This window comes from Rhea pennata, chromosome 3, assembly GCF_028389875.1.
Source record: "Rhea pennata isolate bPtePen1 chromosome 3, bPtePen1.pri, whole genome shotgun sequence".
Lineage (NCBI taxonomy): Eukaryota > Metazoa > Chordata > Aves > Rheiformes > Rheidae > Rhea > Rhea pennata.
The window spans coordinates 91,632,221-91,653,907 of record NC_084665.1 but is presented as its reverse complement, the minus strand read 5'-3'; the positions used below and the strand labels follow the sequence as shown (position 1 = coordinate 91,653,907).

The 21,687-nt window shown below is 39.2% G+C and overlaps 1 protein-coding gene across 1 annotated transcript in view; it reads right to left on the bottom strand.

The window, feature by feature from the left end:
* ME1 (malic enzyme 1) overlaps positions 1 to 21,405 on the bottom strand; it is a 194,337-nt gene extending 172,932 nt beyond the window's left edge. Inside the window, exon 1 of the mRNA XM_062571048.1 lies at positions 21,202 to 21,405. Coding sequence (XP_062427032.1) covers positions 21,202 to 21,300 — 99 coding nt within the window. The 5' untranslated portion in view covers positions 21,301 to 21,405. The remainder of the gene's footprint in view (positions 1 to 21,201) is intronic.
* Between the last annotated feature and the right edge of the window lie 282 nt (positions 21,406 to 21,687).

The following is a 21,687-nucleotide window of genomic DNA, read 5'->3' as shown; positions in this document are numbered from 1 at the left end:
CCCTAACCTATTTCTATTTATAAAGGAAAAAGATAAAAGGCACAAAAGCATGTTGCACATAGGTTGGTCTACATATCATTTTTTTATATTCTTTCACTATTATATTCTGTAACAAACACATTTCTACTTCAATGTACATTTGAATGGGCAGGGAAATAATACATGCCTTTCAGTACATACCTAAACTCACTAATGTTATTTATTTAGAGGGTAAGTTCTCTCATTTCTTTGTTAAAAGAGTGTGGAAGTAGAACGGTTAATGCCCATGCAAGTACAACAGTTAACGCCTCAGCTCTCAGAGAACAAAGTGCTCATTACTTGCATATAATTTGCACATCTGGGTAAGTGCATTACTTCAATTAAGATGAAAGAGACTGGAGTGGAAACTACGCTATTCTAACATGAGCACAGGGTATTGCAAGTGCTCTGCTTTTCCCATCAAAAGAATGCAGAAGAGAAAAATGTCACATCCTTCTGTATGGTGTACTTGTTGTATTGTCACTGACATGTTAACATAAGCAAATATAATATGATTAAATTATTCTGAATTATGCAGTCAAAGAATTACAAAAGACTCAGAAGAACTGCAAACTGAAACAGCATATAATTCCAAGAAGAGAAATAGCTGTAGATGTTGGCTTTCTCCCTATAAAGAGGTTCCTGCTCAGTGTACACTCTGACTTACAAAGATGTTTTTTGGTATTTCTACTCTGTTACCATCAATTAAGTCAAGTGCAGCCCTAATTTATCACCTTTATCGTTAGCCAAGCTTTATGATTTCTGTAGTCATCCTTACCTCTTGCAAGTTCCCTGTATAATATTATCAAGAAACTTGTATATAATAGAATTTAAGAGTTTGACAGTTGTGTGCATTGTGCTATTTGTACATAAGACACTTCCTCCTCCTCCTGTTGTTTGCATGCAGAGAATACAAATCATTAGCTGAATAACAAATGGAAATCTTTGACTGTTGTATATTCTGACAATAGTAAAAGGACAGCAGGCTTACAAACTGTCCTTGTCACACTGTAGATGAGCAGTAACAGTGAACCAGAACCACCTGTTCCTTACGCCAAATGTCAAAGCCTGGAAAAGTCTTATGCCCATTTCCTGACAGTCAGTTGCCTCAACTGGGGAAAAATCTTATCCCCAAGGATCATTTTTATTTAGTGTTCCTTCTGGAAATATCTTGGTGTTGCTACAACTAATTCCCACTCACAGTTCTCTGACTTTCCCATAATGTAATTCAGAGTGCACGTTTTTGTTGATGTGTTGTCAGCTGTCTTTACACTGATACTAAAGGAGAATCAAACAAGAACCTACTACATTTTCCTACGTGCAATTAGCTACCATATTTTTTGCTCCAACTAATAGCTACCATGCAAATGTAACAGAAAAAAAAAATGAAGCATATTGCCTTTGACTATGGTTAAAGAGTAATTTTATTACTACTTTGTGAGGAGAGCTTTAAATTCAGAACATTGAAGGAGGCACTTAAGTGCAAAAGCAGTGGACAGGGTAGAGAGCAAAAGCTGCAGGCTGACAGGAACAAAACAGACTTCAGGAATGATAAAACAAGGCCAAAAAGGCCTGCCTCAAATGCATAAGGGTGGCATTGTGGTAGGAGTTTGTTAAAGATCTCCTAATTAGGATGAGAAAGTGAAATACTTGAGAAAGTTCTTACAGGGGACTTTAATCTCCTTGATCTCTGCTGGAAAGGCAAAATGGCAAGATGCAAAAAAATCCAGAAAATTACTAGAGAGTGTCAGGGATAACATGTTGATACTGGATGGGCCAACCAGGGGCTATCAAGAATAAAGAGCCAGACTCTCCGCTGCAGTACACGGCAGGAGAACTAAAGACAATATGGACAATATGGACTAAAGACAAGATGAAACATGAGAAGCTCTGACTGGATATAAAGAACTTTTTCCCCATGAGCATGGTGAGGCACCCTAACAGGATGCCAGAGAGGTTGTGCAGTCTCTATCCTTTGAGGCTTTCAAGACCTGACTGGACACAGTCTCGAGCAACCTGATCTGATCTCAGAGTTACCCCTGCTTTGAGCAGCAGGTTGACCTAGAGACCTCCTGAGGTCCCTTCCAACCTGAATCATCCTATGGTTCCATGACAGTATTCCACTCACTCCCAGCAACAATATTACGAGCTTCTTCAATTAAGTAGTTGTCAGAGAGCATTCTTTTTCACAGTTTAAGGAAAAAAAAATATAATTTCCAGACACATACAGGTTTTAGCATCACAGCCACTGTAAATAAAGAACTTCATGTTGAGGAATGTCAGGTACTCTCATTTCAAATGGTTGGTATGATTATTGCTGATGTTACTCTTTGAGTCAGGCAGGAAGAAGTAGTAAATATACATTTGAGACAGTTTCACACATTGCTGTATGCCAGCTGAATCTGGGCCAAAGCATTTGAAAAGCTTATTGAGACAGGCCAATTGCTGTGTAATTAACACACACAAAAACTGTTCCGCAAATTAAACAGGCTTTGACAGAACTTACTAGACAGATGAAATATTAGAACACAGATTAAAATGGGTAGTTTTAGTCATGGAAAAAGCTTATAAAAATAATTTGAGCACTTTGTAAGTTCCTTGACATAGAAAACTAAAGGAGGAGAGGTAATTTTGTTTAGAAGGTATTCTTTTATAAGCCAGGACATGAGGTTGTGATTACTTAGAACACTGCAACCTCACATGCCAGATCTGACAAAACCACTCAACCATTACCTTCATTTTCCTTTAATTGCTCATTTCAAGGCACAGAGTAGAACAGCAACATATATAATCCACACAGGATGAGGTTTTCTTCACAGTATTACTCAAAAAATGTTTCTAGCCTGAACAGGTTCTACTCATCCAAACACGTATTTGGTGTTGCAAACCGAAATTCTTTTGCCTATAGCAACAGGTATTGCCAAGAAAAAAACAGCCAAGAGAGGTAGCAAAATTAGTGTTCAAGTCACACATCCCATTCAGTCCAACATGAATTTCTCACCCACAGCATCAAAAAGCATTATTAATGAGATTTGCTGTAAATGGTAGATTCACAGAAGTCAGGGCAAATTCACAGTAAGAGATCCAACTTTGGTTTTCTACAGCTGTATGGGTAAATACTGCACTATTGCTCTGTCCTGCACATAACAGCTTGATCTATATAAAGTCCTGAAGTGTAAGTAAAAGGCCTATACAAGGTAAAAGGTGCTTGCAGGCAAGTGCTGCATTTACTTGTAGTATCTAAAAGGCTATTTCTATGCATTTAAGTAAATAAATGCATAAAAATGTTTTCAGGGCCACAGAATACTTATCATTATATACTTGGAGAATTGCACTGCTGGCAGTCTGGAGCACAACCAGACAAGCATTACCTTTCTGTAGCTACTTAAGTATTTTTAGGATTAGCTTCACAGATATTAATTCATCATGTAGGCTTTCTGCTCACTGTTGAAATCCCATAGTAGAAAACAAGAACGTACTTTGAAATAATAGGTTATTACAAAATATAGGGGTATTTAGATAAAATTCAATATTTTGATATGGGAAACTATTGATATTTGCTAATACTTAGACCTTAAGTTATCTTTTACAGAATAATGTATTATGCTGGATTTACTCTGTTTTTGATATGGGAAACTATTGATATTTGCTAATACTTAGACCTTAAGTTATCTTTTACAGAATAATGTATTATGCTGGATTTACTCTGTATGAAGCATAATTTCTAAGAATGACATAAAAATTCATATTAAAAGGAAGATGCTGTATGCAGCGCTTTCTGTTAGAGGACATAAAATAGGCTAAAAAATGCATATATTAGGAAACAAAAATTTAAAAAAAGACCTCTCTGAGAGCAACAGCCACTTCCCACTACGCAAAGTACAGCCAGAGTTCATTCAGCCTTTAGAAATAATAGTGCATTTTTTTTTTTAACAGAATCAACACCAGAATCCTAATGTGGAAAAACAAATTTATTTCAGATTTGTACCACCTATGCCTATTCAATATCTAGCAAAGTTAGATAAAGACTCACAGATAGCTAAATATTCACTTAGAAAGTCTGCTCTCATTCACATAATCAGATGAATTTAGGTCCCACAGTCATGAATTCAAGTTTCTTGAAGAAATGAATGTTCACAGAATTAAAAAGTATTGAGGTGAAGGCTGAAATATCTTTTCCTACGCATAATGTATTGATCTCTCCTTCCTTCCTTAGGTATTCAGCTAATAAATAGCAAAGACTTTCTCACGTCTTCTCCCTAGTCAGCAGGGAGGGATGTAACTTTTATTAGCACTGCCCAGGAACAGAAGGCTTAGCAAAGGCAGCCAAGGGTCAGCTACCACTTCATCTAATTGGAACTAATCTTTACATGCCACAGGCTGGCCTGAAGCCAGGAGCAGGTTTAGCTAAACAGATGGATGATCTCTTCCTACCTACTCAGATCTTCCTTTCCTCTCTCAGCATTCAGCGCTGACCACGACTGCAGTCCTATCTAAAGGATTTCCATGGCTCAGGAAACCACGTGTGCAGGAGACTGCACAAGATCCTCTAATCAGTTTCTATGAAGAAATACAGAAGTAGCTAGGAGGACAGTGATTTAGTGCATCAGCACCATGCAGATTAAATACAGGTCTATGTAGATGTGACTTTAGAAGTAATTGCAGCCTGCTGAGGATTACTGCAGAAATCAGAAAACAATTTCCTCTATCAAGAAAAAATATCATAAGTATAAACTAGTGTATAGTAGTGCAAAGAAAAAAAACATTATCTAAGAAGCTAGTAAATTTTGTAACAAATTTAGGCTTTCTTTGCTTTAAATAGAAGGTTATTTGAACTCCTTCAACATCAGTTAATTTTAGATATTTTAGGATTCATTGCATTTGTGAAAACTTAACTAAAATGGTTTGCACAGCCAAGAATAAAAACAAAGGTAATAAAAATGTACAATATATTTAACCATAATTCATTAGCAAATAAGATAAGAAAGCATGACATTTTCAAGTGCTGTTCAAGGATGGGATAAGAAAAGATTTTTGCTACAATCGTGTAAAAAGATAAAAACAGAAAAGCAATGGAACTCACTGGAAGATGATGACTGAAATACAAGCTCATCTCACAATATCAGGTACTTTATACTGATTTTTCATGCTTGCTGCTTCAAAGGAGAACACTGAATTGCTAAGATTAAATAATTACCACAAGTACATGACCTAGTTTCTAGTCCAGCATACAATATATTATTTTGTCTCCCTTGCAGTAGATCCCTCTAAAAAAGAGAAAAATATATGTGCTCGTTCTCATTATACAGATTTCAAGTTTGTTATTGTATGACAGAGAAAGCTTCAATCAGATGTTTAAAGATGTAGAAATACACTCAAAAAAAAATTAAAGGGTGAAGCAATGCTAGTCGCATCCTCTGTTTATGCTGCTATATGGAACATTACGATGACTAAACTGTACTCTCCTATGTCCATCTATTCTTCTTACCTGTATTCTATCTGCTACATCTTTATGGCAAAATAATATTTAGGGGACTCAGTAATTACAGTATCAGAAGTTATTCCTTGAGACAAACTATACACAAGTTGAGAAGTTTTAAGAAATACTGTTAGTTTGAAGGGTGTGTTCCTTTATGGTAGAGCCTAAGAATTACCCTAAACATCAAAAAGAAGCACTCAGTTTTTATTTCCCATTTTGAGTTGGTCTGTAACTTTTACTCCAAGAAGCAGGAGAGCATAGTACTTGAAGCAGCATTTGTCTCCAGCCTGGCAGAAGAGCAGAGGCTCCCATTTCCCGCAGCCTCCTGACGTGGAACGCTTTTGTTCTCCTGGCAGGCGCAGGGCCAGTGGCTGCAAGGCAAAGTCAGACTGGTTATGTTTCCACAGATGAGATGCAAAATGAGATGTTCTCTTTATCCAAAGCCCAGATAAAGTGTTCCTTTCAATCTATTGTTGAGCATATGTGGTGAAAGCCACATTTAAAGCAGAAACAAAACAGTACAGTGACTAAGATAAACTGACTTTTCAGATATGTGTTTACCTAGACTCACTGAATTTATTTGTTCTCATCTACAATCAGTGTTTATAGTTCTCCCATTGCAGAGGAAAGTTCTAGATCCAAGAAAGAACTTGTACACTCTATACAAAGTAAAAAATGTTTCAGAATTACCAAGCTATTTTGAGGGTCATGGCTTATTTCTTTATTTGACCCCTGAATGACCTAAAAAATCATAGAATCATAGAATCAGTAAGGTTGGAAGGGACCTCTGGAGATCCCTTCCTCCAGACTATATCTGGATCATCTAGTCCAACCTCCCTGCTCAGCAGGGGCACCTAGAGCATGGTAGACAGGGTTGCATCCAGGCGGGCCTTGAAGATCTCCAGAGAAGGAGACTCCACAACCTCTCTGGGCAACCTGTGCCAGTGCTATAGCTGACCATCCCAAATGCCCTATTACATTGAGCAAGAAGAGGGCTTTATCCAGCCAGAGAGAATATGCAATGCAATTGAGAAGCCCAGTCCTTGAATTTAGCATGTAATCTTAAGAAAAAGCAACTACTCCAAAAAAAAAAAAAAAAAAAAAGACAGACCTGCTTTTGCTGTCCTAAGACCATATGAATTGGTCATTTTAAAGAAGAAACATAGCTGGTATGTCTTCACATGTAAAACTGTTAAAAAAATGCATTACCCTAAGTGTGTTGTAACACATATCTTAGGTATGGAGATAGAACACTATGGTCCATTGGCTTCATGAGCAGGTGTTTGTTACACAGGACTTGAGTAAATTTTATCGCAGACCTTCTGTGAATACACTGCACAGAGGCAAGGTTTTGAAGCGTTGTAGTGAACTACACCTCCTTCACACTGTCTGAAAGTTTTAGATGAAGTCTGTAAAATGGCATCTATGTTAAGCAGCCTGCAAAAAGGACTCCAATGGGACAAAGGTGGAAAAGGGGCATCAGTAAGCTATGGAGAGTTCCTTTGATAGTAGCTCTGCAAAACATACTTTGATAGCAGGAACTCAAAACAACCCAGAAACAGTTGTGTGTTGAAATCAGAAAGAAGACTTTCCCATTTGGGCTCAGGACATGAACAAGGTAAGAAATCCAGAGAAACTCTGAGAGCAAAGATTTCAAGCATTCATCTAATACGCACAACCTAAGGGGGAGAAAAAAAAAGTCTGGGCAGAGAAAGGAATAAACTGCTGCCAAACCTCACTCCTGCAGAAGGCTTAATGCCTGAAGCCCAGGTATCTTTGCAGAAGGCTGTTCCCAAAGCACTGCTCCTTTAAAATCAAGGGCATGTGATCAACTTTTAACACCAACGTATGCCTATGCAACACTAAAGCTGGGTACCCCTAATGTCGTTAAAGAATGACTCCAACTGCTGCTGAAGCACAAAATCAAGAGCTTAAAAGATATTTATAACTTCAGTTTGCCTATGAACAGCAGCAGATAAATATAACTTCTTACAGTCAACACCTTGAAATACAGAAAGGATTTTACTCCGTGTATCTATCATGGGCCAATTTTTGAATATGCCAGCATTAGGGGTTTGATATTTGTGTATTTGAAAGGATCTTAAAATTTTTTTTCAGCTATTGAATTACTTTTCTACATTACATAAATAAACTCAGTTGTAATTTGTCACACCTTTAATAACGTCATAAAGAGCCTACAAAATCTCAGAGAGTACTTTTTTTTAAGACAAGCCATTTTTATAACCAAATGCTGAAAGTGAATGCAATCAGCAAGCATTTCTTTGGCATTTGAACATTTTAAATGTTTAAAAGACATCAAAATTTATTCAAAGTATATATATTAATGCTCCAAAGACATCACAGAAAAAAGTAGGAAAAAAACTAAAATTTAATTCAGTGACAGAACAGATCTATCTAACAGTCATTAGCCCTCATACTTTGCGGTATACTTCCAAAATATTTTGGGGGGAGGGAGGAGGTAGAAAAATAGACTCAAAAACTACAAAACATAAGAGAATGGTTGCAATTTGTGGTAAAGATTCTAAAAGGTAAATTAATATCTGGCTTTTGTCACAGTGTAGAAAAGAAACTCAACAAGTCAGCCACAGACTATTAGTGAAAACTTCATAATATGTGTCATAGTCACCACTAGGTACAAACACCCAGTACAATTTTAAGGTAAAGATTCTTTTTCTTGCAATGTTCTAAAGTCATTACTGGAAGACAAATTTTGGCTTTTTAGAAAACAGAATGACATCTCCCATACCACATATTTTTTCTTCTCCTGAAAAGCAGTGATTCTGTATAATTACATTTCCACCTCAAAAGAAAATTTAAAAGTGTATCACTTATGAGGGCAGAATGTAGAAAGCTAAACTGTGATTATCTCATCTGACCTTGACACCAAAATCATTTAATGATTCCTAACATTTATTCCATTCCGACAATAAAATAGGTGGATCTTGAATACACACTCAACTCTGAAGACAGAGTTTACTTAAAATGAAGTTACACTGAACTAAAGGTGTTTGTCAACTGTCGGATCTCTTGTAGGGATATTCATTTTATGAATACAGGAGAAAAAGAGGCAAAATAATGACTTTAACTTTAATATTAACTTAATTGTTAAAGAAACAGTGCTGCAAAGCCAGAAATATATAACTGCTGACATCTGAACAATAAGGCAAGTAAAACTTAAGCCTAAACATGCAATGATAAAATGCATTGCTGCTATATGCCATATTATAATTGAAAAGCAAAAGAGCAATGAATTTGTGTTCTGAACTTTTATACTAGATGAGTATGTCCTGGCTTATTCCACATCTTTGGCTAAAAGACCCAAGTATTCAAATCATATGAGAACTATTGCAGTTTTTTCAGTTCTACATGAGGTGTTCTTTATGCCTATACAAAGTGTCGATTGTGCACTGCCTCTGCTTCCTCTACATTGTAAACAATCTCCAGTCCTGCACAGAGTATTGCATTTCACACAGGAATAGGTGCCAACAGTATACAAGTAAACTACAGATATCAATTCCACCAGAAAGTATACAATGCTTGCAAGAAGTGTCTCCAGGGTCGCCTCCTTCTTAGTCAGGATTTCGACTTCCTGAATTATGCAACGAATTCTATCAGCAAAGCTTAAACTTTGATAAGACCAAAACTTGCTGTACTCTACACACACAACAGTTTTCTGTTAATTCCTAACACTTCCTAAGTACACTAAGAAATACGCATAAAGTATAAAGTAATTCTAATACAAAATTAATTTGGAGATCTATTTTAATAGAAACATGCCTAGGCATTTTTTAATCTGAAATTATCCAAAGATTTGGACTATTTAAAGCCAGCTTAATTACTCATTCAAAAAATAAGACACGATAATATTATTCATTTTAGATAAAATGAGACTATAGTTTTCCTAATCTCAGGAAGTCCAGAGTAGTCAACAACATTAAACTTGCACCACCGAATTAATATTTCAAATTTTACTTTTAAATGGGCAACTAGGAATTAGGTCTTCAATGTCTGTGGAGTTTAACAGAGTTCAAACACTACATCTGACAAAGAGGGTTTATATAAGGATTAAAGCACTAGTGATACTATGCTGGTTTTGCAGCAGTTTCCCTTCTTGCATCCCTCCACCATTATTTTAGTCTGAATCTATACTAGTAAAAACAACATCAGACTCAGGTCCTCAGTCATTCGCAGATACCACCCTACACGGATTTATCCTCCTCCTAAAAGCTATGAACTTAGTGATTATGGTCCAACCTAGATTTCAGATGGCTGCATAGGAAGGTAGTTCGGGCTCCTACAAGTGCCTTGACTGTACATAATCCTGACTAGCTCTTAAGGCAGTCTTAAGATTCAACCTAGATAGCTGTATGTCACAAAATCATGAAAACTAGTCAGCATGATATTCCAACATTTAACAATTACATGACAATTTTCTTGCCTCTCTGAAAAAGCATCATTATTTTTCTATTGGCTCTGAAAAACAAATTAAATTATTTCTAAAATGTAAATTTGTGGGCTTTCAGTATGCTTGATATAACAACCATTTAGTTTTCAATTGAAGGTGCAATGCTATTTATAAAATTGGCATTGAGGGGGACAAAGTGGAAGGCACAGAAAAGTTACTGACGTAAAATGATTCAGTCAAGGCTAGATAGAGTCAATATGGACAAAAATGATTCAGCTGTATTTTGACACATTTTTAAACTCTTAGATGGTTTCTCATGCATTGCTTGACCTTCTCCATAATTTAATTTTTTAAAAAACACAAGACATTTGATAATTATTAAGAATAGGAAACCTGCAATAGATATCACATCTTAATACACTGATTGGATAAGGCAAATTTCTCATATCTGCAGGTCCTACCAGGAAGCACTGTTGCTGCCATTCCCAATAAACAGCACGGAAGAATATTCTAGCATCAACCCAAACTCACTCTGTCGCTTAAGAACCACTGACTAGAAAGGTTCAGCATCATTAAATAAACAGCATATCGTTGCTTTGAATTCCTATGTCAGGTAAAACACTGGATGCAACAAAGGCTTAGCCCAGTCTCTAACAAATACAACACTTTGTCTGGCTATTTCTCTCTGATCTTTAGGAATTTCATTTCAAGGCCCATCTATGATACCACCCAATTTTGCAGACAATCAGCTAGTATTTCAAGTTCACCTGCAGCTTTGCTGTACAAGAGTTTGGCTGTGATACATTACAGACTGCTAATCCTACAACTTTTTATACCCTTCTTTTCTATGCCTGAGTTGGCTCCTGGACACTGTGTTTAGCTGGGCAATGAAGAAAATTACTATAGGACCTTTCCAAGTTATGGACATGGCCTGCACTGCCCTGACACAAAATAAAGAGAAAGCCCTCCATGAAAGAGGACATTCAACAAAACAAGCAAGCATCCCTCAGCTCAACAACCATGGCCTGCTGCTGCCAAACTGCATTATGTTTTTTTTAATCATGGCAAAGGAGAGCGTCAGAAAAACTTACAGGAAACAAAAAGGCCTCGATGCAGGCAGAGCTGTGGGAGGGCAGCTGTAGTGTTGCACACCAACGTGGCACCTCACCAACCATGCGCACACATGGGCTAGCCTACCCTAAAGTCTATTCTAATATTATACATCTAGTCTAATAAATCAGACAGCACTCAAAATCTAGCCTGGACACTAGGATGCAACTGCCCACACATTTTTGGCCCATGCCAGGTACCATGGTCCCAGCTGGTTTTCAAGAAGAGTTTTGGAGTCTGAAAAAGGTCTGTTCACACAAGCACAAGGCACAAGCTGAGAGAGGCTCCTAGCAGAGGTGGGAGCCGTGTTGTGCCACATGACTGCGGAGGTCAGGACACTCCGGGGACAGCCAGCTCGCCCTGGTGGGCACGCAGCCTGTATGCCCGTTTTTACATAATAAGCTAGCTCTGTGGATGTTAGCAGGGTATGTTCCCAAAACTGGCACCTTTCTTTTGAATCTTTTGTATCCACAAAACTCCCTGCTGAGGACAGACAGACACACACATTTGGCACCAGTAAGATGGAGCCTTGCAAAGGCAACCTCAGTAGCTTGACTGAAAAAGTCTTCATAAAATAATTTTATAAGCAAGTATCTCTCACAAAAGATCATGTGCGTATACAAGTGTGATCAAATACCGCACTATTGATGAAAGTTCATGGAGCAGAGTTAATTTATATGCACTTACAATCTAATTAATTGATGTCTGAAACACCTCAGTACCAGCGTGCTATCATAGCAATAATAGAGAGAAAAATACACACATCTCTTGAAATTCAGTTCCATATAATAGAGCCTTGTAATAAGGCATGTGAGCATATCCCTGGGTCAGGAGCTCACTGGTGCATGTCTCAACGGGAGAGATTTACTCAGTGCAGAATGAAGACAACTATGAATACATTGGATGGACGTCTATTATTCAAGTTGACACTTAACAGCTTTCAGTTCCTTCCTGACCTTGTAATTGTGCAGAGGGAACATAAGTGGGCTTCTTCTTCTTTTTTTTTTAAAAAAAATAAATAAAATAAAAACACCTCATCCAGCATTACAACTCAACAAAATAAAATAAAATAAAGCACTAGAAGTCTGAGTACATACTAAATGTTCAACTCCTGTTACTGTTCACCAAACAATTTCTTAGTTCCTTGTTCCAGGTACAGAGGAGTGAACAGATTATCATTACACAGGCATACAACATCACCAATAATCTTATTTCTGCCTTCTCCCTTCTCTCTTCTTTTGACACTACTCTGCCAAACACAGTGGCCCACCAAGCACCCACCATACATTTGCTTCAGACAGGGAAGCCCAAAAGACACTTTCGAAGAGCTCTGCTGATCTGCAGGGAGCATAAACCACACTTATGGATGAAATCTCAGAATCACCTTTTCCAGCAAATGCCTCTTCCGACACTTCTTTGAAGCAACTGCTTCATTATAAAATTATCTAATATAAACCAGAGAATTCTACAAGAAATACCTAATTGAAGGGTATTAAGGTCCTGTTTTGGATCTTCATCAATAATGTATTTAGCACAATAGCAGTAGATCACTCCCATTTAGATCTGTAATCAAAAATATTAATATCTGCAAATGATAATATTCTTAAGAATAGTGGCCTGTATCCTAAAACTTCTAAAGTTTGTGTGGAACATTCACCTATTAAGTCAAAGTATTAGTCAAATAATTTCAACAGTTTAAATTCAGCAAAAGTATATATTCCCTATGTACGGGGACAAAAAAAAAGACAATAGAGACCTACCTGTGGAACCATAAACCTATTCAGAGTTTCCCTCACCTTTGGAATATGATATCCAGATCAACTGATCCCAATCTACTGGGAAGCACAAAGCGTTCTAGAGTGTGAAGTTCATATACGAACATGTATTAAATAAATCCCAGAAGCGTTAACCTCTGAACAAATTCAGAAGTCTGATTTTTTTTTTTTTTTTTTAAGGAATGCAAATCAGTCTTTCTGGGTCTAGATTTATTGTTCATTTGTTGTCATCTGAGAAGCCACATTTTTTTTTGTTTTCATTAGGCACAGGCTAACTTTGCTGACAACTTTTCAAATCAGTACAAGGAGCAATGAGACCTTCAATGTGAAATCCCTGCAACAGTTAATACAGCCCTGTGTTACAGTAACCACAAGCAAGTTATGCACTAGCTACTTAATTTACTTCAGAACTACTAAGCAAACAAAGAAGGAAAGGGTAAAGTGTGACAAAGCAAAGACTGCACATGCACCAGTGCTGAACAAGCAAATATATTTTAAAACATATTTGAACTAGCAATACACCCTGGATCAGCAAATATATTTTAACTTGGAATCAGAGGTTAGTAGTAAGCATTACTATCACATGCATTTTGCTTCTTCCTTCCTTTGGAGAGAGAAGCAGGGCAGGAGGAAAGCTGGTGCCTGCTACAGCCATAACTTCTTCCTTTTAAAAATGACAGCTCACTACGAATGGCTGATACAGCAGAACTGAATGCATAAAGTTAAAAATGCAAAATAAGAACTTATGTACTGAAATGTGCTTTCTGCAGAAAAAACAAATGCGCTTTTCTATTTTACCTAGACAGAAGCAAAATTTCTCAGCAAGCTCTTACCCTGCTTGCTATCAGCATTCATCAATAAAATCAAAGAGCCTAGTTCTGTGCCATCACAGGATCCCTATAAATCTGAGTGTAGAAAAGCACATTTAATCCACTTAAAAACATCCCATTTGCGTGGAACTCTGTGCTAAAATTAATGTGCTTATTCAAGTAGTATTTATAACTAGTGAGCACAGGATTCCTTGACCTAAAGAAAAAAGGTCAAGTTTATCTGTTTGCTTTCAATTACTGACGTTCACAAGAACAAGTAAACAACTGAAAAGTGTTCCTAATCCTTGAAACAGCTTCACAGTAAAACAACTTTCAGTTCCTTGTGAAAATTCATATTGGTTTTCAGTTGCTAGCATTTTATTTGTATATAACTTGCTATATAACTTCTCCTTTACTTTATTTGCTTTTTATTCAAGTCACAGAACTTTGTTCCCAACATGCTGTCTCAGCATTTGTTCTCATAACTGCAAGCAAAGAACGAGGCCAACAGGAAGCAGAGAATATGATACTAACTACAGTATTTCACCTACTTGGTCAGGAACAAAATTATTAGGGAGCAATGAACAGTACAAGCTGTATACATAGCATACAACAGGATGGTAAAATAGTCTGATTAAAATACTTTTTGGTTTTCTCAAGAGACTTTTTTCTTATTAATATATTATTCCCTCTATCATAGGCATGTTATGTTTCCCCTTTTGAAACACTTTCTTAGATATTTGTTGCCAACTTGCATTCCCACAGTGGCTGCTTTTCACTACCAGTCTACAAAACACTTACTGTAGGTTTCTAATTATGAGTAATTTCTAAGTCACCTGGCACATATTACCCCCAGAGCTCTTTCCTCTGCAACCCTTTGCCTGCATTTTGCCTGACCTACAGACAACAAAATTGTAGCTAGAATGACCAATAAAGCCCCTGTCTCTATTCAGTTTATTTGATGCCAAGAAGAATTCATATAAGTCAGGGAGCAGATTCCTGTGCAAACAGGCAGGAGCCGCTACATAGAGCTTCACGAAAAGCTTTTGCTGTATTACAAAAACTGACTATCAGGATGAAATATATGTGCTCAAACAGGTATTAAGAAGCTTTTGGGAGCATACCATCTCTACCCTCCTTGCTCCTTTTTGTATTGATCTATGTGCCACTACTAAGATGTTTCCTAACTCTTTGTACCCTTACATCCACCAACTCCTTACCTTCCTTTGGTACTATCTATCTCCCTTTCTCCTCCAAAGAACAGCCAGGCTCTGTCCAGCTCAGCTGTTTGGACTCTTTCACCTTCCAGCAGAGACTTCCTACAGCAGAAGACATGGTGGAAAAAAGCATTTCAGATGCCAGCAGAGTTTCTGCCATATTATTTTCAGTCCTCAAGTTCATCTAGGGGAACTGCACCTCCAACCATGGCTGGCTCCTTGCTCTAGCAGATAAGCCTCATCTCCCTCAGTGAGTGGTGCTGCAGCTGCTTTGAGAGCCCTCTGCTTTCAGCTCCATTCAACTCACTACAACAAAAGGACCGACAAGTTAGGGGACAAGGAAGCACCCTACTCAGGCCAACCAGCCGCTACTTACACAGAGCTCACTCCTCACCAAGCCCAAAACACAAAACAGGCTATGGAAGGGCTTTCCTTTGGCCACTGTTAAAGACAGAATGCTGTAAAGAAGAGCATAAGGACAGGGTGCGTTTGCAGTTTTGCTTCCTCAAAACATCTTCCCAATATGCAGTTTGCAAAATTTTGTGTCATCCTCTCCTCAGATGTTGAGAATTTGAGAAGTTTCGGAAGTTGAAAAAGGGAAAACTGGCCCTGGCCTATCCCACCCCCACTCCATAGAAACACTCCCCATTTCCCAAAGCAGAGAGGCTGTATCTTGTCTTCAGCAAGTCATTCTGTTCAGGATGGGAAGGACCTCCTAACTCAGGTAAGACAGACACCACATGACATCTCTGCTCAATGACTTTTAGTGTTATACTATAAGAGTAAAATGGCAGCAATAGAAAGTTCTCTTATTTGCATGCATAACAAGGTGCATATGCAAAACAAACATGACTTATATTAAGATACATGGGAAAAAGCTCAGAATTTCTTTTTAAAGACCCTTAGTACATAGTCTAAATAACAGCTCTCATACAGAAATAGTCGTGCATCAGAATTCCTACCCTACATCTCACAAAATTCAGTTTCCCCTAACTGCAGTAAGATTGGGAGGTGAAAGATGAACAGAAAAGAAAGATGTATTAATCACATATGATTTGAGATCCAGAAGAATTTTATCTGCAGAGAAATCAGATTTCAAGAAGTATGTTATTGCAAAACATTCCTTATAAGTAAGTTAAAAGGCATTATTTAGGAAGAATACACTGATACATCATAACACCTTCACCCTATGATATCCACTGGTAAGCCATCACTGAGTTCACACCATTGCCCCAAAACCAAATGCGTTTTAAGTTAGCTGCAGTTCTGTCAGTCTACAGCCTATGGCCATAATTGCTAAAAAGCAGAAGACTATGATATGAATTAAATTCACATCTGAAGAACCCCTTATTTTAGGCTGCCATTCCATGCAACAATAAATCATGTTTTAGAGATTCTAATAATAGATCAAAAATGGAAAACTCATGCAATGCAAAGGACAGAATCGATACAAGTTCACTCCAGAAGACAAGACTGGACTTGATTTAGCTTTTTGGGCTACCATAAATACTGCATCATTCACTCTTGTGAGGGACAGGAAAATAACGTATACTTATCCCTATCAAGATCAGAATTGTTATGTTAGTGATCTGATGAAGATAAGAACTGATATTAACTAACAGGGAAACATTACTGTTAAAAAATGAAACATTGTGAAGAACAAAGGGACCAGAAGAAAAAAGGAGGTAGAAGACAGAGTGATCAGCAACTACACCAAAGAAATTCCCCAGCTTTTACCTTTACTTTCACATAGAGCTGATCATCTTCCAATCTAAAACACATTATCATGCCTACTAGCATATAACATAAATTAATCCCTTCCCATGTTATAAATAATTTCCAGAAAACCCTTCTTACAAGCTAATACAGATACTTTTAATATGCTATTTTCTTCTCAAAAGATCTATTCATAACTAAGGGAAAAGAAACACAAGAGCACTGACCAGGGCAGAAAACCCAGGCAAAGTTCAGACACTGATCAAGAAGTGAGAATATTAGCAAAGGAAAGGGAAAATATTCTACCACTCAGTGTTCGATACAGAAATGGATTTATTCAGAGGAGCTTCTAAAATGTGCCTTTTTATCCTAAGGAGCTTTTTTCTCTTTTATCCAGCAAGTAGAGAGAAACCTCATAGGACGCTTTTGATTCTTTCACTAAGGACTGTTTTTTCTGATGCCTTTTACAGCTTTACCAATAAACATCAGTCATAAGACCTTTTCTATATGTCACCCACACCAATCACAAGATATATTGTTATACTTTCCTCAAACTGGATTTTAATGAAGCAACTTACTGTACATAGAACAAAACATATCTGTATTTCACAAGCATTCTCTTCCCATTGTCTGAGATTCACAAGCAAAACAGGAAGTAAACACTTCTGCTTAGCTCAGATAAAGACTTAGCCTGAATTAAAAAAAAAAAAAAAAAAAAAAAAGTTTTTTCTTCTTTCCTTTTTAGTGAATTAGTACATAGATTCTGCATAACCTGAAAAGAAGGGGGGGGGGATTTGCATCTCAATAATTGCCGAATAAACTGCTTGTTCTCTCAGCCTGGAATTGATTAGTCTGGGAAAGTTCACTACAAGCTTGCGTCGCTCTTTCACTCATCCTGAGGTGCCAACTGGCCACTGTCAGAAATAAAATTCTGGAATAAATGGAGATTTGGTCTGTTCCACTATGATTATTGTACAGTAAGCTCTGTAGCAAGTCTGTGGATTCACAGCCAACAGCTAACATCACTGAAGAGTAAATATTAAGTTGAGGATCCACTAAGATCTGAGGGCATCGCATACAGGAGCTAGTAAGGATAAAACATCAATGCCAGCATGGGAAATGAATTAGGAGGAAGAAAGAAGAGGGACCAACAGTTTGCAAGCATGCTACATTTAGCGATGATGACAGTGAACAGTCAGAGCAAAGTAACCACTTGTAAAGCAAGTGGTGGGAGGGAGGAGAGAACCCTACAGCCCTTAGATGAAATTGGACCAGTTCTTGTTTCCTGTTTGCTGAATTACTCTGCAAGAATATGAAAGTCATGTGGAAGAAAAGCACTTTCCCAATGGCAAAGTTCCTCAATTAGGGAAGTATTTGGATTTGACAATTAATAAAGACTAGTTGAAGAGTTTCATACTGAAGTATGTGTTTGCCTATCTTCACAGCAACATTTTGAAAACAAGCAGCTTATAGGAAACTATGATTTGTTTAAATAATACAAAAAGTTTAAAAGTTAAAGATGAGATGCAAGTTTAATTTTAAATATCTGTGATCTGTATGTTTTACAATAGCAAATTCATATATTCAATAAAACAAAGACTTAAGTTGAATAGAATGAATTGTTTTTACATTTCTGTGACTGAACAAATGAAAGAGCATACAACTTATAGCCAAAGTTTCTTATGCAATCTATTTCAACTAAAAGAAGTGAAGCTGTGGTTTGTTTGGTTTTATAATTCCTATTTACATTGTGTTTATTCGCCCAACAAAAAACAAGACAACTACCAAGAAGGTTCTAAAGACATCTGTAAACACTAGAGACCTAAGAAATCTCAGATGATCAATTGAATCATGATTATTGTCAAGAGATGTGGACACACATCCTCAAGTAATTACTCCCTGTGTTCAGATCCACTGTTCCACCAAGCAGTTTGCCCCAGCTCAGCAGTTACCCTGTAAAAGCAGCAATGCTTTCGTATCTATGCAAGATGCCCAAAAAGAAACAAAAGAGATGGTTTTTAGTAAGCTTCCTCTCAGTGAAGTTTGCACATGTTTGTGTATTACTCACAAAGTGAAACAGAAAAGACCTAAGAGCTACACTGCCTATGGCTTCAACACACCTCAGTGGTTAACATGTTCCTTCTTGTCTGGAAATTTTGCCCAGGTAGAATGCAAGGGAAAGGTGGAAAAGAGGAAATTCAGCCACTTGCCCCAACATTCACTCAGCCATTTCCCTCACCTCTCACCAGCCATTACAGCTGAGCATAACAAAGCAGTAGGTACACTCGGTGTGTAAAAATCCAGCTTTAATAATTGTGGATGGATAGGTATCAAAAAAAAGCTCCTTATTTCTTCTTACATCTGTCCTTAAAGAGGGCCAAGTATAACCTTTTCCCTGTACAATTTTTCTGTAAACTTGTCTGAACTGAACAAATAATATATTGAAGGAAAACATGAAGGAAATAGGAAAGAAATAATATACAGAAGATATATTATTTGAGGGTGCAAACATCAAACTTCCATATATTGCATGCCTATTTCAGCTTTTTCTGCTTGACAGGTCAGTTGTCTTAGCCTAAGAGTCCCCGAGATTACCTTCTGTAACATTCAGTTTTGAATTGTAAAAGTTTTCTGTAAGCAAAATTTAGTGCGGGTAATTTATACTGCAAAGGGGAAAGATTAAAAGCATCAGACAAGAATCAGGTATGTAGTAAGACACGTGATTTGGCTTATTTTTCTACAAGTCACAGCTAGACACCACTACTTGGTACTTGCGTATACTTGGCAAAAGTTAACTATATGTAAGACTATTAGAACTGGCACAATATCTAGAACAAAATGCTGATACCAAGCAATTCTACCTCTTACAGAGGGCCTGTGAGATAGCAGAAAGTTCTGGCCGTTCTTCAGTACTGTAAATAATCCCTGTACCTTAAAATCATTAAAGGAAATACTCTGTCTACCTAAAATTGAGTTCCTTACAATCTGATGTCTGCTTAACAGACTTAGCAATAGCAAGCGAACTGGGAATACCAGCTCCCATGCATGCACATCACAATTTATCAAACTGGCAACTGGTCAGTTCTCCGCATTTTTCATTTTATTTCCCTCATAGATACTGCAGGGTGTTATACATCCAGTTTCACCAAAAACAACCAGTCTCAGTCAACAAACCAGTGTTAAGTTTTCTTCACTGAGCCTTCCCACATCATGCAAAACTTTGCTGGGTAGATATGGCTGGTAATGAACAATTGCTTTTTCCTGCTTCTCTACTGTACAGTACAAATCTTCATTCACAGCTGAAGTGGGTAGGAGAGGGAAGAGTAAAGCCAAGAAATCAAACAAGAGCTTTCCTCTTTAACATCTAAACTCCAACTACACTGCTCAGGGGCAAGACATATGATGCTTGAGGGAAAAAGGTAGCAATGAGCTTGTTCTGCCTCTGACTGCTCTTTAGACAAGACATTTTAGAATATGGCCTACTTTACTTCTTAAAACAAGTTTTTTTTCTTGGTTAGCTTTCCTTGGTTATTCTGAATCAGACTTTTTTCCATGAATACTGCAATTGCTTAAGAAGAATACCAAATGAAAAAGCCTCTCACAGCTTTCCTCTTGGACTCCAGTTTTCATTTCACCTGACCTCAAGAGACCTCAGGCTCCACAGACTCAGACATATGACAGCTTCTGAGCAAACTTTGTATTCAAGCACCAAGACTAACAAAAGCACTATTCATCTAACTAATACATGGATGTTTTAATGATGAATCAACCTATCCAGTAAAAATACAGCAATACCTTCTGTCAATTTACACAACTTGGCAATAAGCAAAACGATTACATCCACATTTTAATGCAGAGGTACAAATCAGAGCATAGATAAAAGTTAACCATTAAAAACCACATGGGGCTAGAAGAACTCAGCCCAGGCTTCATACGCCAGGTGTGGTTTGTCGTAACACCACGTCTACCTTTGACTACATGGTCTTTCCTCTTGGCAGCACACCCAGGGCTGGCTGTGCCAGCAGAGCGCTTTACTATCTGAACTCTGCAGTTGTATCAGAGCTGTGCAAACACTTACTCACTCCTTTTTTTTCTTCTTTTTAGACAGATTAATTTAACATGCTTAGAAAGTCTTATCATGTTTAATCAGCGTTCTGAAGCGAACTGGATGAGAAGGTTTCGCTGTGCTGCGGCAGCTATTCGAGGCACTGCTGCGGCGGGGGGGGGACACCGGAGCGGAGCTTCACAGCTCGCGGCGGACGGGCGGCGACGAAAGCCCTCTCCGAGCCGCCGGGGGCCAGGGCAGCCCCCGCCGGCGGCGGTGCGGCCGGCACCCGCGAGCAAGGGCAAGCAAAGAGGGAAGGCACCGGGAAAACAAGGACGCGGGAGCGGGGGGAATCGCGCATCGGCCTAGGAACTTCGCAGGCTGCTGCTGCTTCGCCCTTTCTCGGGGAGGGAGAGGGAAAGGGGAGGCTGCGCCCGCTCCCCGCGGCCCGGCCCAGCCCCGGCGCGGGGGCTGCTCGCGCGGCGGAGGCAGGAGGTACCGGGCTCGGCGGCGCGGCCGGGAGGCAGCGTTAGGCGGGTGGGCTGCGGAGGGGAGGGGAGCGGAGGGGAGGGGGCTCCTTGCGTGCCTGCCTCCCCCCGCCCCTACCTTGTTGAGGCGGGGGTCGCGCAGCACCTCGTAGCCCCTCTTCATGGTGAGCTGCAGCGGCGCGCCGCCCTCGCGGCTCGCTGCCTTCCCTGCCTGCATGGCGCGGCGCGGCGCGGCGACGCTCACTGCCGTCAGGTGGCCGCGGCAGCGGAGGCAACGCGGCGGCGGCTCCTCCCGCTGAGGTGACCGCCCGGCGGGGTGGGATGATCCTGCCGGCAGGGAGGGGGCAGAGCCGCCGCCACGCCGGGGGTCACCGGCGCCGCTGAGTCATGGGCGGCCCCGCAGCGAGGCCGGAGGGGGCGGCGCGCAGGTGCGCGCGGCGTGGGGGTGGGGGGAGGGCGTGGGGACGCTGCGCCGCCCGGGGCGGCCGTTAACGGCCTGTCCGCGGCCGTTACGGCCTGGGCGCCGCCGGGCGCCTCCGCCTCTCTGGAGCAGCCGAGCCGCTTTTGCCGTGCGAGGCCTGAGCCGGGGGCTGAGTGCTGCGGC